This window comes from Hemitrygon akajei, chromosome 24, assembly GCF_048418815.1.
Source record: "Hemitrygon akajei chromosome 24, sHemAka1.3, whole genome shotgun sequence".
Lineage (NCBI taxonomy): Eukaryota > Metazoa > Chordata > Chondrichthyes > Myliobatiformes > Dasyatidae > Hemitrygon > Hemitrygon akajei.
The window spans coordinates 31,478,479-31,496,521 of NC_133147.1; the positions used below are offsets into that span (position 1 = coordinate 31,478,479).

General features: G+C 47.5%; 1 protein-coding gene across 1 annotated transcript in view; it reads right to left on the minus strand.

Annotated features, from left to right (window-relative positions):
- The window catches only part of LOC140716000 (uncharacterized), a 56,901-nt gene extending 39,117 nt beyond the window's left edge, over positions 1-17,784 (minus strand). Inside the window, exons 1-2 of the mRNA XM_073028632.1 lie at positions 17,636-17,784; positions 10,650-10,705 (exon numbers count right to left, since the gene is read on the minus strand). Coding sequence (XP_072884733.1) covers positions 10,650-10,705; positions 17,636-17,714 — 135 coding nt within the window. The 5' untranslated portion in view covers positions 17,715-17,784. The remainder of the gene's footprint in view (positions 1-10,649; positions 10,706-17,635) is intronic.
- Between the last annotated feature and the right edge of the window lie 259 nt (positions 17,785-18,043).

Consider the following 18,043-nt stretch of genomic DNA (forward strand, 5'->3'; position numbering starts at 1 on the left):
GTAACAATACCACACCCTGTGACACACCCTAACGAACAGCACAGTAACAACACCACTCCCTGTGACACACCCTAACACACCGTACACTAACACCACCAATCCCTGTGACACACCCTAACACAAGTACAGTAACATCACCACTCCCTGTGACACACCCTAACACTCGGTACAGTAACAACACCACTCCCTGTGACACACTATAACACACAGTACAGTAACAACACCACTCCCTGTGACACACCCTAACACACAGTACAGTAACAACACCACTCCCTGTGACACACCCTAACACGCCGTACAGTAACAACACCACTCCCTGTGACACACCCTAACACACAGTACAGTAACAACACCACTCCCTGTGACACACCCTAACACACAGTACAGTAACAACACTACTCCCTGTGACACACCCTAACACACAGTACAGTAACAACACCACTCCCTGTGACACACCCTAACACACAGTACAGTAACAACACCACTCCCTGTGACACATCCTAACACACAGTACAGTAACAACACTACTCCCAGTGACACACCCTAACACACAGTACAGTAACAACACCACTCCCTGTGACACACCCTAACACACAGTACAGTAACAACACCACTCCCTGTGACACACTGTAACACACAGTACAGTAACAACACCACTCCCTGTGACACACCCTAACACACAGTACAGTAACAACACCACTCCCTGTGACACACCGTAAAACACAGAACTGTAACAACACCACTCCCTGTGACACACCATAACACACAGTACAGTAACAACACCACTCCCTGTGACACACCGTAACACACAGTACAGTAACCACACCACTCCCTGTGACACACCGTAACACACAGAACTGTAACAACACCACTCCCTGTTGCACACAATAACACAATGTACAGTAACACCACTCCCTGTGACACACCATAACACACAGTACAGTAACAACACCACTCCCTGTGACACACCCTAACACACAGTACAGTAACAACACCACTCCCTGTGACACACCCTAACACACAGTACAGTACCAACACCACTCCCTGTGACACACCGTAACACACAGTACAGTAACCACACCACTCCCTGTGACACACCCTAACACACAGTACAGTACCAACACCACACCCTGTGACACACCCTAACACACAGTACAGTAACCACACCACTCCCTGTGACACACCGTAACACACAGAACTGTAACAACACCACTCCCTGTTGCACACAATAACACAATGTACAGTATCACCACTCCCTGTGACACACCATAACACACAGTACAGTACCAACACCACACCCTGTGACACACCCTAACACACAGTACAGTAACCACACCACTCCCTGTGACACACCGTAACACACAGAACTGTAACAACACCACTCCCTGTTGCACACAATAACACAATGTACAGTATCACCACTCCCTGTGACACACCCTAACACACAGTACAGTAACAACAGCACTCCCTGTGACACACTCTAACACAGTACAGTAGCAATACCACACCCTGTGACACACCCTAACACACAGTACAGTAACAACACCACTCCCTGTGACACACTCTAACACAGTACAGTAACAATACCACTCCCTGTGACACACCGTAACACACAGTACAGAAACAACACCACTCCCTGTGACACACTCTAACACAGTACAGTAACAATACCACTCCCTGTGACACACCCTAACACACAGTACAGTACCAACACCACTCCCTGTGACACACCGTAACACACAGTACAGTAACCACACCACTCCCTGTGACACACCCTAACACACAGTACAGTACCAACACCACACCCTGTGACACACCCTAACACACAGTACAGTAACCACACCACTCCCTGTGACACACCGTAACACACAGAACTGTAACAACACCACTCCCTGTTGCACACAATAACACAATGTACAGTATCACCACTCCCTGTGACACACCATAACACACAGTACAGTACCAACACCACACCCTGTGACACACCCTAACACACAGTACAGTAACCACACCACTCCCTGTGACACACCGTAACACACAGAACTGTAACAACACCACTCCCTGTTGCACACAATAACACAATGTACAGTATCACCACTCCCTGTGACACACCATAACACACAGTACAGTACCAACACCACACCCTGTGACACACCCTAACACACAGTACAGTAACCACACCACTCCCTGTGACACACCGTAACACACAGAACTGTAACAACACCACTCCCTGTTGCACACAATAACACAATGTACAGTATCACCACTCCCTGTGACACACCCTAACACACAGTACAGTAACAACAGCACTCCCTGTGACACACTCTAACACAGTACAGTAGCAATACCACACCCTGTGACACACCCTAACACACAGTACAGTAACAACACCACTCCCTGTGACACACTCTAACACAGTACAGTAACAATACCACTCCCTGTGACACACCGTAACACACAGTACAGTAACAACACCACTCCCTGTGACACACTCTAACACAGTACAGTAACAATACCACTCCCTGTGACACACCGTAACACACAGTACAGTAACAATACCACACCCTGTGACACACCCTAACGAACAGCACAGTAACAACACCACTCCCTGTGACACACCCTAACACACCGTACACTAACACCACCAATCCCTGTGACACACCCTAACACAAGTACAGTAACATCACCACTCCCTGTGACACACCCTAACACTCGGTACAGTAACAACACCACTCCCTGTGACACACTATAACACACAGTACAGTAACAACACCACTCCCTGTGACACACCCTAACACACAGTACAGTAACAACACCACTCCCTGTGACACACCCTAACACGCCGTACAGTAACAACACCACTCCCTGTGACACACCCTAACACACAGTACAGTAACAACACCACTCCCTGTGACACACCCTAACACACAGTACAGTAACAACACTACTCCCTGTGACACACCCTAACACACAGTACAGTAACAACACCACTCCCTGTGACACACCCTAACACACAGTACAGTAACAACACCACTCCCTGTGACACATCCTAACACACAGTACAGTAACAACACTACTCCCAGTGACACACCCTAACACACAGTACAGTAACAACACCACTCCCTGTGACACACCCTAACACACAGTACAGTAACAACACCACTCCCTGTGACACACTGTAACACACAGTACAGTAACAACACCACTCCCTGTGACACACCCTAACACACAGTACAGTAACAACACCACTCCCTGTGACACACCGTAACACACAGAACTGTAACAACACCACTCCCTGTTGCACACAATAACACAATGTACAGTAACACCACTCCCTGTGACACACCATAACACACAGTACGTAACAACACCACTCCCTGTGACACACCCTAACACACAGTACAGTAACAACACCACTCCCTGTGACACACCGTAACACACAGTACAGTAACCACACCACTCCCTGTGACACACCGTAACACACAGAACTGTAACAACACCACTCCCTGTTGCACACAATAACACAATGTACAGTAACACCACTCCCTGTGACACACCATAACACACAGTACAGTAACAACACCACTCCCTGTGACACACCCTAACACACAGTACAGTAACAACACCACTCCCTGTGACACACCCTAACACACAGTACAGTACCAACACCACTCCCTGTGACACACCGTAACACACAGTACAGTAACCACACCACTCCCTGTGACACACCCTAACACACAGTACAGTACCAACACCACACCCTGTGACACACCCTAACACACAGTACAGTAACCACACCACTCCCTGTGACACACCGTAACACACAGAACTGTAACAACACCACTCCCTGTTGCACACAATAACACAATGTACAGTATCACCACTCCCTGTGACACACCATAACACACAGTACAGTACCAACACCACACCCTGTGACACACCCTAACACACAGTACAGTAACCACACCACTCCCTGTGACACACCGTAACACACAGAACTGTAACAACACCACTCCCTGTTGCACACAATAACACAATGTACAGTATCACCACTCCCTGTGACACACCATAACACACAGTACAGTAACAATACCACTCACTGTGACACACACTAATACACAGTACAGTAACAACACCACTCCCTGTCACACGCATCCTAACACACCGTACATGACAATACCACTCCCTGGAATCGATACATGTTGTTTTTTTTGCAATGCAGTGCATGATATCGAAACATTGATCTAATTTAGAAAACATTTCATGACATGAAGACATCATTCTAAGTTACAATAAGGAATAAACTGTATTTTTCAAAGAAGGAAGTGTGAGGTAGTGGTTCATGGATCATCGAACAATCTGTTGTCAGAGGGGCAGTGTGGGTTTAGTACTTTTTTTTAAGGATTATACGGGTCGGCACAACATGGAGGGCTGAAGGGCCTGTACTGTGCTGTGGTTTTCTATGGTTCTATGGGTACAAGACTTTGCCAAAATATTTATTGCCTCTCTTTATGACAGAGACTGCTCTGCCTTCTCTCTGACAGTTGTAGTGTGAAGAGGGATGCACCAGATGGTGAGGGCCCTTATGATGGATACCGCCTTCTTGATGCCACCATTTTGAAGCTACTGGAGGCATTGGGCCCAAATTAGATCTTCTGAGATTGATGTTGAGTGTGAGGTTGGTGTTGCAACGCTTTCGACCAGCTGAACTCCCGTCTCTCCGTTGCTTTCTGAGATCCTGCCAACAGCAGTTGTGCCATTGGCAAGCTTATACGTGGCATTTGAGCTCTGCCTTGCCACAGAGTCATGGGCGCAGAGGGAGAAGGTCGACGGGCTATGCAACCATCCTTGAGTTGTGCCAGTCTAGGTCATCATCGTGGAGGAGATATTATCGACAATCCATGTTGACTGTGGTCCCTTGATGAGGAAACCAAGGACCCGGTTGCAGAGGGGGGCAGAGAAGGCCATATTTTGAGGATTGTTGATTAGTACTGAAAGCTGAGCTATAATCAATAAAAAACAGCCCAACGTATGTTTTGCTGCCGAGTGGAGAGCCGGTGAGATTGTGTCCGCTGTAGACTAGTTGTGACTGTCGGAAAATTGCAGTTGATCCAGGCCCCCTAATCAGGCAGGAGTGAATTCTAGCTACGACCAACCTTCTCAAAGCACTTCATCACAGTAGATGTGAGTGCTTCCGGGAAATACTCACTGAGGCAGCTCACCCTGCTCTTCTTGGGCACTGCTATGGTTGTCGCCCTGTTGAAGCAGGTGGGAACATCCAGCAGCAGCAGCGAGAGATTGAAGATGTCCTGGAACATTCCCGCCGGTTAGTTGACACAGGCTTTTGGAGCTCTACCAGGTACACCATCAGGGCCAACCGCCTTGCAAGTGTTCACCCTCTTGAAGGATGCTCTGACAGAGACAGAGATCACAGAGTTGCCGGATGGTTCGGGGATTAGCACAAGCATCGCGGTATTCTCCCTTTTGAAGCGTGTATAAAAAGCGTTCAGCTCATCAGTGTGTTTCTGCCGTTCGTGTTCTTGATGCACTGGGTCCTCTGATCCCAGAGGTGATCTGTTGGTGGCAGTTGGTCAGAAACTTCAGGCTGGCCTGGCTGAAGTCTCTTGCGAAGATCGGGAAGGCATCAAAGGAGCGCTGTCTCGTGACCGCTGAGCCGGTCTGTCATTGGCCAAGTGTGGAACGAACACCAGGCTGACAGTGGAGAACTTCCTCGGAAGATAGAACGGGATGGCATTTGACCGCCAGATGTTCCAGGTTGGGAGAGCAGGACTGAGACAGAACTGTCAAGCCAGCGTGCCACGGTGAGTGAGTCATGAAACAAATGGCACCGCCCGGCCCATGCGGTGAAGCCCTCGGACTGCGGCGCTGTGCCTGGAGTCCGTGGAGTGAGCCACGTCTCTGTGAAGTGAAGTACACAGCAGTGTCGGATATCCCTCCGGGAATGCAGTCCGCACCGGAAGTCTTCAGTTTTATTTTCCCGAAACTGTACGCTAGCCGGGAGAATGGTGGGGAGGGGGAGCAGGACTGACGGTCCTGTATTCCAGTTGTACCTGCAGCCCTGGTCCCTGGGACAATGGCGACGTTACCTGGGCTTCCAGATGCTGCTCTCACTCCTGGAGTTCCGCGTCGGCCGGTAGTTCATTTGAACGGCTTGAAACAGTGTCGCTTACTGTGTGTCTGCAGAGCCCAGCTGCATCAGGACCATTGGATAGCGTTCCGGAACATGCTGCAGGTTGGGATGACGGAGGCAGAGACTCCCTCAGCATTCGGGATGGATCTGGATGAGCACGCGAATCACCAGCATACTGTGTAGTCAGCCGCGCAGCCGGCGTTGGGAAAGGGAGTCACTTTAAATCAGGGGTTCCCAACCTTTCTTTATGCCATGGACTAAGACCATTAAACAAAGGGGTCAGTACACCCCAGTTTGGGGACCCCTGCTATTGATAGGTACTTGATGGTCAGTCAGGACGTAGTGGGCCGAAGGTCCTGTGCTTGTGCTCTATGACTTTCGGGCAAATGAGGTGCTTGAGGAGTATAAGAAATGTGAGAGAACACTTGGGGAACTCAGGAAGGCCTAAAGAAGGCATAAGTTTACTCGAGGATACAAGGCGAAGGGGAATTCCAAGGGCTTCTACAGATCGGTTAAGAGCAGAAGGAAGATCAGTATGGTTATCTATGCGTGGAGCCTAAAGAAATTCAGGAGATGTTCTGGATTCGTACTCGGGGATCTATAGATCTGAGGCAAAGAATCAGTGATAATCGTGGACCCCATACAGATTACAGAGGAGGAGGTGTTTGCTGTCTTGAGGTAAATTAGGGTGGATAAATCGCCAGGGCCTGACAGGGTGTTCTCTTGGACCCTGTGGTAGGCAAGTGCAGAAACGTCAAAAGCTTTAGCAGAGATATTTAAAATGTCCTTAGCCACGGGTAAGGTTGTGGAGGATTGGAGATGGCTAACGTTGGCCCACTGTTTAAGAATGGCTCTAAGAATTAACCAGAAAATTATAGGCTGGTGGCCTGACATTAGTAGTGGACAAGTTATTGGAAGATATTGGATCTGGGAGTTCAGATACATAATTCCCTGAAAGTGGCGTCACAGGTAGACAGGGTTGTAAAGAAGGTTTTTGGCATCCTGGTGTTCATAAATCAAAGTATTGAGAATAGGAGTTGAGACGTTATGGTGAGGTTGCATAAGACATTGATGAGGCCAAATTTGGAGTATGTGTGCAGTTCTCGTTTGCCTAACTATAGGAAGGATACCAATAAGATTGAAAGAGTGCAGAGAAGATTTACCAGGATGATGCCTGCCTTCAGGAGTTGAGTTACAGGGAAAGATTGAACAGGTCAGGACTTTATTCCTTGGAGTGTAGAAGAATGAGGGGAGATTTATTAGGGGTTTACAAAATTATGAGGGGTATAGACAGAGTAAATGTGAGTCGGCCCTTTCTACGAGAGGACATGGCTTCAGGGTGAAAGGTGAAAGGTTTAGGAGGAACATTAGGGGGAACTTCTTCACTCAGAGAGTGGTGGGAGTGTGGAACGAGCTGCCATCTGACGTGGTAAATGCAGGCTCGCTCTTAAGTTTTAGGAATAAATTGGATAGATACGTGGATGGGAGAGGTCTGGAGGGTTATGGACTGGGTGCAGGTCAATGGGTCTAGCAGAATAATGTTCTGGCACAGTCTAGAAGGGCCAAATGGCCTGTTTTCTGTGCTGTAGTGTTCTAAGGTTCTATGGTTCTAGGAGGGGGATATCAAAGTATTTGGATAGATTGAGCCTGATTCCAGATAGTCAGCGTGGTTTTCTACATGCTAGGTCATGTCTAACCAATCTTACAGAGTTTTTCAAGGAAGTTACCGAGAAAGTGGATGAAGGCAAGGCAGTGGATGTTGTCTTTAGCAAGGCCTTTGACAAAACCCTCCATGGGAGGCTGGTCAAGAAGGTTCATTTGCTTGGCATTCAGGATAATGTAGTATCGGCCTCACGGGTGGTAGATGGTTGCCTTTTTTATTAATGACTGGTGGCGTGCCGCAGGGATTGCCGGCTCCATTGTTGCTTGTCATCTGTATCAACAATCTGGATGACAATGTGACAAACTGGATCAGCAGATTTGCGGATGACACCAAGATTGGGGGTGTAGTGGACAGTGAGGAGGACTATCAGAGCTTGCAGTGGGATCTGGACCAGCTGGAAAAATGGGCTGGAAAATGGCAGATGGAATGACAAGTGGGAGGTGTTGCACTTTGGTAAAACCAACCAGGGTAGGTCTTACACAGTGAACAGTAGGGCAGCTTTGGATCTGGGAATACAGGTCCATAATTCATTGAAAGTGGCATCACAGGTAGATAGTATGGTAAAAAAAAAATCTTTTGGCACATTGGCCTTCATAAATCAAAACATTGAGTGCAGGAGATGGGATGTTATGTTGAAATTGTATAAGACATTCGTGAGGCCTAATTTGGAGCATTGTGTGGAGTTTTGGTCACCTCCCTACAGGGAGGATGTAAATAAAATTGAAAGAGTACGGAGAAAATTTACAAGAATGTTGCTGGATCTCGTGGACCGAGATTGGAGATAAAAGGAGAGATTGGATAGGTTAGGACTCCTTTCCTCGGGATGTTGAAGATTGAGAGGAGATTTGATAGAGGTAAACAAAATTATATGGGGTATAAATGGGGTAAATGCAAGCAGGCTTTTTCCGCTGTGGCTGAATGGACCTGAGGTCATGGGTTAAGGGTGAAAGGTGAAAGGTTTTGAGGGGAACACGAAGAGAACTTCTTCACTCGGAGAGTGGTGAGCGTGTGGAAGAGCTGCTAGCATGTGGTGCATGAAGGTTTGATTTCAATGTTTAAGAGACTTAAGGATAATACATGGATGGTAGAGGTGTAGAGGGCTATGGTCCCAGTGCAGGTGGATGGGAGTAGCCAGTTTAAATGGTTTGGCATGGGCTAGATAGGCTGAAGGGACTGTTTCTGTGCTGTACCTTTCTATAACTGGATGACTCTATGTGTTACAGTTTGGGAGGGAAAACCAAGGTAGGAGCTAACTGGTCAGTGGTAGGGGACTGAGAACAGAGGGATCTGGGAATATGGATCGTTGAAAGTGGTCTCACAGGTAGATAGGGTTGTAGAGGGAACTTTTGGCACATTGGACTTCATAGATCAAAGTACTGAATACAAGAACTAGGAAGTTACATCGAAGTTGTTTTAGATGTTAGTGAGGCCTAATTTGGAATATTGTATGCCGTTCTGGTCACCTGCCTACAGGAGAGGTATCAATAAGATTGAAATAATAAGCAGAAAATTTACAAGGACTTTGGGGGCTCTTGAGGACCTGAGTACCCAGAAGGCTGAGTGCTTAGCCTCCCACTTTGTGACTGTGTTGCTAAGCACAGCTCCAATGCCAAGTTTGCTGATGAAACCATGTCATAGGCTGAATCAAAGATGGTGATGAATCAGCATGTAGGAGGGAGATTGAAAATCTGACATCTCAGTCAGGGTATCAGAGCAGATAGAGTCGGCAACTTTAAATTCCTCAGTGCTTAAATTTCAGCACTTAAGTGCAATTACAAAGAAAGAACCGAAGCATTTCTACTTCTTCAGAAGTTTGCAAAGATTCAGCATGACATCTAAAACTTTGAAAAACTAGAGATGTGTGTTGGAGTAAGCAGAATAAGTTTGGCACAGAGCAGATATAATGATGTGTCTGTTTCTATGCTGCAGTGTTCCATGACTGTATAACTCTCCCAGATTAATACAAGCAAACCAGTGCCATTATGGAGTTTTTGAATCACATATTACAGGAACAGTGAGACCACCCTCACTATTAAGCTCTCATTTTGTCCAGTCCTGCACCAAATCCAATTTTTATTCCGCCTTTTCCATTTTCCCTTCCCATATCCGACCACTCACGCTGGGACAACTGATAGTGTCCAGTTAGCTCACCCACCAAAGTTGGAACAGAACTGGATTCCATTCAGTCAGTGCAGCAGGTAAAAGTTCACCGACTCCGAGGGAAGCTTCTACCCACAGTTATCGGCCTCTTGTACACTAAGAGATGCACTCTAGTCTTTGCCTAGTCCTATCATCCTACACCCAGACCATAACCCTCTGTCCTCTTTTCATCCAAATGTTGAAATAGAACCTGCGTCCACCACTTTGGCTGGCAGTTCCCTCCACACTGTCGCCATCCTCTGAGTGAAGAAATCTGCTGGCTTTGCACTTTCTCTGTAAGTGCACCATGTTTTCCCTTTGACTCTGCACATATATACTGTGTGGAATGGTCGGCCCGGGTGTCCCACAAGCAAAGGCTCTTCATTGTGTCTCAGTTACATGTGGCTATATAAAATCAATATTCCAGAAATAATTACGCCACATTTATTCTCTTGTTCCGCTTCGAGGGAAGGTGTGGTCTTTACCGAACTACATCGTCTGGTGCCTGTGTAAAGCGGTGCACAGACCAGGTCGTGGGTTCCCAGCAGGTGAGACTGGGGTGGGACATTGCTGAGGGCTGGACCTGGTGTTTGGACGGTTTTAAGAGAGGCAGAGAAGCCTCTCCTAGAAGCGTCGGTGAAAATGGAGATGAGTAGAGGTAGCAGTTAAGAGCAAGAAGCTCAGTGCGATACATACCCCATGACCATGCCCCTGGTGTCCATGGGGCCTTCCCTCGTTTGATTGGTCACAGCCTGAGTGAGAAAGAACAGAGGTGATGACATTGTCCTATTTCTCCCTGTCATTACGGCTGCATTGTTAAAACCATCTATTGTTACCTTAGATATCCCAAGTACCACAGGGCTAACTCTTCCCAAACCCAGACCCAGATATGGGATTATCCCACAATGATTTTCCAAACACCACTGGGCTAACTCTTCCCAAACCCAGACCCGGATATGGGATTATCCCACAATGATTTTCCAAACACCACAGGGCTAACTCTTCCCAAACCCAGACCCGGATGTGGGATTATCCCACAATGATTTTTCAAACACCACTGGGCTAACTCTTCCCAAACCCAGACCCGGATATGGGATTACCCACAATGATTTTCCAAACACCACTGGGCTAACTCTTCCCAAACCCAGACCCGGATGTGGGATTATCCCACAATGATTTTTCAAACACCACTGGGCTAACTATTCCCAAACCCAGACCCGGATGTGGGATTATCCCACAATGATTTTCCAAACACCACTGGGCTAACTATTCCCAAACCCAGACCCGGATGTGGGATTATCCCACAATGATTTTTCAAACACCACTGGGCTAACTATTCCCAAACCCAGACCCGGATGTGGGATTATCCCACAATGATTTTTCAAACACCACTGGGCTAACTCTTCCCAAACCCAGACCCGGATGTGGGATTATCCCACAATGATTTTTCAAACACCACAGGGCTAACTCTTCCCAAACCCAGACCCGGATGTGGGATTATCCCACAATGATTTTTCAAACACCACAGGGCTAACTCTTCCCAAACCCAGACCCGGATGTGGGATTATCCCACAATGATTTTCCAAACACCACAGGGCTAACTCTTCCCAAACCCAGACCCGGATATGGGATTATCCCACAATGATTTTCCAAACACCACAGGGCTAACTCTTCCCAAACCCAGACCCGGATATGGGATTATCCCACAATGATTTTCCAAACACCACAGGGCTAACTCTTCCCAAACCCAGACCCGGATGTGGGATTATCCCACAATGATTTTTCAAACACCACAGGGCTAACTCTTCCCAAACCCAGACCCGGATATGGGATTATCCCACAATGATTTTCCAAACACCACAGGGCTAACTCTTCCCAAACCCAGACCCGGATGTGGGATTATCCCACAATGATTTTTCAAACACCACAGGGCTAACTCTTCCCAAACCCAGACCCGGATATGGGATTATCCCACAATGATTTTCCAAACACCACAGGGCTAACTCTTCCCAAACCCAGACCCGGATATGGGATTATCCCACAATGATTTTCCAAACACCACAGGGCTAACTCTTCCCAAACCCAGACCCGGATGTGGGATTATCCCACAATGATTTTTCAAACACCACAGGGCTAACTCTTCCCAAACCCAGACCCGGATGTGGGATTATCCCACAATGATTTTCCAAACACCACAGGGCTAACTCTTCCCAAACCCAGACCCGGATGTGGGATTATCCCACAATGATTTTCCAAACACCACAGGGCTAACTCTTCCCAAACCCAGACCCGGATGTGGGATTATCCCACAATGATTTTTCAAACACCACAGGGCTAACTCTTCCCAAACCCAGACCCGGATGTGGGATTATCCCACAATGATTTTTCAAACACCACAGGGCTAACTCTTCCCAAACCCAGACCCGGATATGGGATTATCCCACAATGATTTTCCAAACACCACAGGGCTAACTCTTCCCAAACCCAGACCCGGATGTGGGATTATCCCACAATGATTTTCCAAACACCACAGGGCTAACTCTTCCCAAACCCAGACCCGGATGTGGGATTATCCCACAATGATTTTCCAAACACCACTGGGCTAACTCTTCCCAAACCCAGACCCAGATATGGGATTATCCCACAATGATTTTCCAAACACCACTGGGCTAACTCTTCCCAAACCCAGACCCAGATATGGGATTATCCCACAATGATTTTCCAAACACCACTGGGCTAACTCTTCCCAAACCCAGACCCAGATATGGGATTATCCCACAATGATTTTCCAAACACCACTGGGCTAACTCTTCCCAAACCCAGACCCAGATATGGGATTATCCCACAATGATTTTCCAAACACCACTGGGCTAACTCTTCCCAAACCCAGACCCAGATATGGGATTATCCCACAATGATTTTCCAAACACCACATGGCTAACTCTTCCCAAACCCAGACCCGGATGTGGGATTATCCCACAATGATTTTCCAAACACCACAGTGCTAACTCTTCCCAAACCCAGACCCAGATATGGGATTATCCCACAATGATTTTCCAAACACCACAGGGCTAACTCTTCCCAAACCCAGACCCGGATGTGGGATTATCCCACAATGATTTTTCAAACACCACAGGGCTAACTCTTCCCAAACCCAGACCCGGATATGGGATTATCCCACAATGATTTTCCAAACACCACTGGGCTAACTCTTCCCAAACCCAGACCCAGATATGGGATTATCCCACAATGATTTTCCAAACACCACAGGGCTAACTCTTCCCAAACCCAGACCCGGATGTGGGATTATCCCACAATGATTTTTCAAACACCACAGGGCTAACTATTCCCAAACCCAGACCCGGATGTGGGATTATCCCACAATGATTTTCCAAACACCACAGGGCTAACTCTTCCCAAACCCAGACCCGGATATGGGATTATCCCACAATGATTTTCCAAACACCACAGGGCTAACTCTTCCCAAACCCAGACCCGGATGTGGGATTATCCCACAATGATTTTTCAAACACCACAGGGCTAACTCTTCCCAAACCCAGACCCGGATGTGGGATTATCCCACAATGATTTTCCAAACACCACAGGGCTAACTCTTCCCAAACCCAGACCCGGATGTGGGATTATCCCACAATGATTTTCCAAACACCACAGGGCTAACTCTTCCCAAACCCAGACCCGGATGTGGGATTATCCCACAATGATTTTTCAAACACCACAGGGCTAACTCTTCCCAAACCCAGACCCGGATGTGGGATTATCCCACAATGATTTTTCAAACACCACAGGGCTAACTCTTCCCAAACCCAGACCCGGATATGGGATTATCCCACAATGATTTTCCAAACACCACAGGGCTAACTCTTCCCAAACCCAGACCCGGATGTGGGATTATCCCACAATGATTTTCCAAACACCACAGGGCTAACTCTTCCCAAACCCAGACCCGGATGTGGGATTATCCCACAATGATTTTCCAAACACCACTGGGCTAACTCTTCCCAAACCCAGACCCAGATATGGGATTATCCCACAATGATTTTCCAAACACCACTGGGCTAACTCTTCCCAAACCCAGACCCAGATATGGGATTATCCCACAATGATTTTCCAAACACCACTGGGCTAACTCTTCCCAAACCCAGACCCAGATATGGGATTATCCCACAATGATTTTCCAAACACCACTGGGCTAACTCTTCCCAAACCCAGACCCAGATATGGGATTATCCCACAATGATTTTCCAAACACCACTGGGCTAACTCTTCCCAAACCCAGACCCAGATATGGGATTATCCCACAATGATTTTCCAAACACCACAGGGCTAACTCTTCCCAAACCCAGACCCGGATGTGGGATTATCCCACAATGATTTTCCAAACACCACAGGGCTAACTCTTCCCAAACCCAGACCCAGATATGGGATTATCCCACAATGATTTACCAAACGCCACAGGGCTAACTCTTCCCAAACCCAGACCCGGATGTGGGATTATCCCACAATGATTTTTCAAACACCACAGGGCTAACTCTTCCCAAACCCAGACCCGGATATGGGATTATCCCACAATGATTTTCCAAACACCACTGGGCTAACTCTTCCCAAACCCAGACCCAGATATGGGATTATCCCACAATGATTTTCCAAACACCACAGGGCTAACTCTTCCCAAACCCAGACCCGGATGTGGGATTATCCCACAATGATTTTTCAAACACCACAGGGCTAACTATTCCCAAACCCAGACCCGGATGTGGGATTATCCCACAATGATTTTCCAAACACCACAGGGCTAACTCTTCCCAAACCCAGACCCAGATATGGGATTATCCCACAATGATTTTTCAAACACCACAGGGCTAACTCTTCCCAAACCCAGACCCGGATATGGGATTATCCCACAATGATTTTCCAAACACCACAGGGCTAACTCTTCCCAAACCCAGACCCGGATGTGGGATTATCCCACAATGATTTTTCAAACACCACAGGGCTAACTCTTCCCAAACCTAGACCCGGATATGGGATTATCCCACAATGATTTTCCAAACACCACAGGGCTAACTCTTCCCAAACCCAGACCCGGATGTGGGATTATCCCACAATGATTTTCCAAACACCACTGGGCTAACTCTTCCCAAACCCAGACCCAGATATGGGATTATCCCACAATGATTTTCCAAACACCACTGGGCTAACTCTTCCCAAACCCAGACCCAGATATGGGATTATCCCACAATGATTTTCCAAACACCACTGGGCTAACTCTTCCCAAACCCAGACCCAGATATGGGATTATCCCACAATGATTTTCCAAACACCACTGGGCTAACTCTTCCCAAACCCAGACCCAGATATGGGATTATCCCACAATGATTTTCCAAACACCACTGGGCTAACTCTTCCCAAACCCAGACCCAGATATGGGATTATCCCACAATGATTTTCCAAACACCACAGGGCTAACTCTTCCCAAACCCAGACCCGGATGTGGGATTATCCCACAATGATTTTCCAAACACCACAGGGCTAACTCTTCCCAAACCCAGACCCAGATATGGGATTATCCCACAATGATTTTCCAAACACCACAGGGCTAACTCTTCCCAAACCCAGACCCGGATGTGGGATTATCCCACAATGATTTTTCAAACACCACAGGGCTAACTCTTCCCAAACCCAGACCCGGATATGGGATTATCCCACAATGATTTTCCAAACACCACTGGGCTAACTCTTCCCAAACCCAGACCCAGATATGGGATTATCCCACAATGATTTTCCAAACACCACAGGGCTAACTCTTCCCAAACCCAGACCCGGATGTGGGATTATCCCACAATGATTTTTCAAACACCACAGGGCTAACTATTCCCAAACCCAGACCCGGATGTGGGATTATCCCACAATGATTTTCCAAACACCACAGGGCTAACTCTTCCCAAACCCAGACCCAGATATGGGATTATCCCACAATGATTTTTCAAACACCACAGGGCTAACTCTTCCCAAACCCAGACCCGGATATGGGATTATCCCACAATGATTTTCCAAACACCACAGGGCTAACTCTTCCCAAACCCAGACCCGGATGTGGGATTATCCCACAATGATTTTCCAAACACCACAGGGCTAACTCTTCCCAAACCCAGACCCGGATGTGGGATTATCCCACAATGATTTTCCAAACACCACAGGGCTAACTCTTCCCAAACCCAGACCCGGATATGGGATTATCCCACAATGATTTTTCAAACACCACAGGGCTAACTCTTCCCAAACCCAGACCCGGATATGGGATTATCCCACAATGATTTTCCAAACACCACAGGGCTAACTATTCCAAAGTCAAAGTCAAAGAACTTTAGTGATCAAAGTATGTATAATTTATACAATCTGAAGATGTTTTTTTACAGGCAGCTACAAAACATAGAAGCCCACCAGATTCCATTAAAACTAAAGACGGTTAAGCACACTATGTGCAAAGAAAGAAAAAGAAGAAAAAATCGTGCAAGCAATAAAGTGAGTAAGTGTCTTTGAGAACTGAAGTTCACAAAAGTGAGTTCACACTGTGATAGTTGCAAGTCACAGCCACAGTTCAGTGCAGAGACGAGTAAAGCTCGTGGAGTAACGAGCTGAAGTTTAATGCACCTTGTCCTTTTCAATCTAACCTGGTTCTTAAACTGACCTTGCTCTCAGACCCGGACCCTGCTGCTTCGATACGTTCTTCCACCTCGACTTGTCCCATATCCAACTTTTCCAATACAGCGCAGCGCTTAAATCAATCAAACCTTGGGTCTTTCCCAAACCCGGATGTGGGATTATCCCACAAGGATTTTCCAAACACCACTGGGCTAACTCTTTCCAAACTCTAAACTGGATGTGGGATTATCCCACAAGGATTTTCTAAACACCACTAGGCTGACCTTCCCACACTCTGACCGGATTGCCCCGGGTCTGAACATCGAATGCTGATCACTCACAACGGTTAGCTGGCTGCTTGCAAATCTAGCAATGTTTCACATTTGAACCAGATAAGAGAGAAGAACGGAGAGGCAGATAGTAGAAGGTGGGACCGAGTGAAAAAAGTTTAGAAGGAGGTACAAGGAGAGTGAGGAGGAGGAGAAACAGAGATTTAGAAGATCGAACAGCACAAGACAGAACCAGCCCATGTCCGCAGCCAATATAACTGATCTTTCCTCTCAAATCTTGGTCTATATCCCCATCTACCTCCTGTTCTTGTCCCTTTTGAAATGTCTCTTAAACGGAAATATCGTGTCTGCTTCCACCGCGTTCCCTGGCAGCTTGTTCCAGGTTTCACCAGACTCTGTGGTAATAAACTCTGCCTCACTCATCTTCATTAATCATCTACCCGTCCCTCGACTAGAACCCTTGCATTTAGACTCATCTACCCGGGAAAGAGACTCTGTGTTCTATATCTAAGCTGCTGGTAATTCCACAGAGTAGGAGAGTGGGAATAAGACCGGAGGTGGAGAGAGAGACTGACAGAGTAGGTGAGGGAGATAGGGTGAGTAAGTCGGGAGAGGGGAAAGTGGGAACAGGATGGATGTAAAGAGGGAGGAACGAGACTGGAGAGGCATACATTACAGAGTGAGGGGTAGGGAGTGAGGACAGTGGATGGGTGCCTGCACCATACTTACAGTTCCTGTACATCTGAGAGGAGACGAGAACGGTGACCAGGAGCAACTGTAGGACGAGCAGGAGCATTGAGCGACCCATGGCTGAGTGTGTTCTGCTGCTCCAGTGCCTGTCATTAAATCCTCTCCCTCCCCCCTCAGTCAATCATTAACTCCGGGGTCAGAGTCACTGATAAACCTCCTGCTCTCTCTGCAAAGCACTGGCAGTGATGGAGGCTTCTGAATTCTATACTCAGACCCCCACAGGATAGAGCCTTGTTTGTCAGACTCCACCTCTCACTGAAACTGGGAACACAGACTCCAGACCAGCTCCCTCTTGCAGACCCAATGGAACTGAGGGAGCTTCCCCCTTACTGCCCCTCCCACAGTGTGGAGCTCCCTCCTCGCTGACCCTCCCGCAGTGCAGAGCTC